General features: G+C 68.9%; 1 protein-coding gene across 1 annotated transcript in view; it reads left to right on the top strand.

Moving 5' to 3' along the window:
- EMH_0071620 (uncharacterized protein) overlaps positions 1 to 486 on the top strand; it is a gene marked incomplete at both ends in the record, with an annotated part of 5,029 nt that overhangs the window by 2,041 nt on the left and 2,502 nt on the right. Inside the window, one exon of the mRNA XM_013499123.1 lies at positions 22 to 384. Within this exon, the coding sequence (XP_013354577.1) occupies positions 22 to 384 (363 nt within the window). The remainder of the gene's footprint in view (positions 1 to 21; positions 385 to 486) is intronic.

The following is a 486-nucleotide window of genomic DNA, read 5'->3' as shown; positions in this document are numbered from 1 at the left end:
TGCTGCTGCTGCTGCATGCAGCAACACTCGGACCAGACAGACCGGAGTGACCAACAGCAGCAGCAGCAGCGGCGGCCGCAGCCGCAGCGGCGGTCGCCGAGGCACCGGCAGCAACAGCAGCAGCAGTGGCAGCTGCAGCAGCAGCCGCAGCAGCAGCAGCCGCAGCAGCAGCAGCCGCAGCAGCAGCAGCCGCAGCAGCAGCAGCCGCAGCAGCAGCAGCAGCAGGCGCAGCAGCGGTTACAGCAGCAGCAGGAGCTGCAGCAGCAGCAGCAGGCGCAGCAGCGGCAACAGCAGCAGCAGCAGCAGCAGCCGGAGCAGCAGCAGCAGCCGCAGCAGCAGCAGCAATGGCGACCAAAGGAGCAGCAGCAACAGGCGGGGCGTCAGGTCTGGCGGCCCCGCAGCGGGCCGACGAGGTTATTCCAGCAGCAGCATCAGCAGCAGCAGCAGCCGCAGCAGCAGCAGCAGCAGCAGGAGCTAGAGCAGCAG

The sequence above is a fragment of the Eimeria mitis genome, genomic scaffold (assembly GCF_000499745.2).
Source record: "Eimeria mitis Houghton genomic scaffold, Emh_scaff4019, whole genome shotgun sequence".
Taxonomy (NCBI): Eukaryota; Apicomplexa; class Conoidasida; order Eucoccidiorida; family Eimeriidae; genus Eimeria; species Eimeria mitis.
The sequence above is the reverse complement of the archived record's forward strand: the minus strand, read 5'-3'. Positions and strand labels throughout refer to the sequence as shown.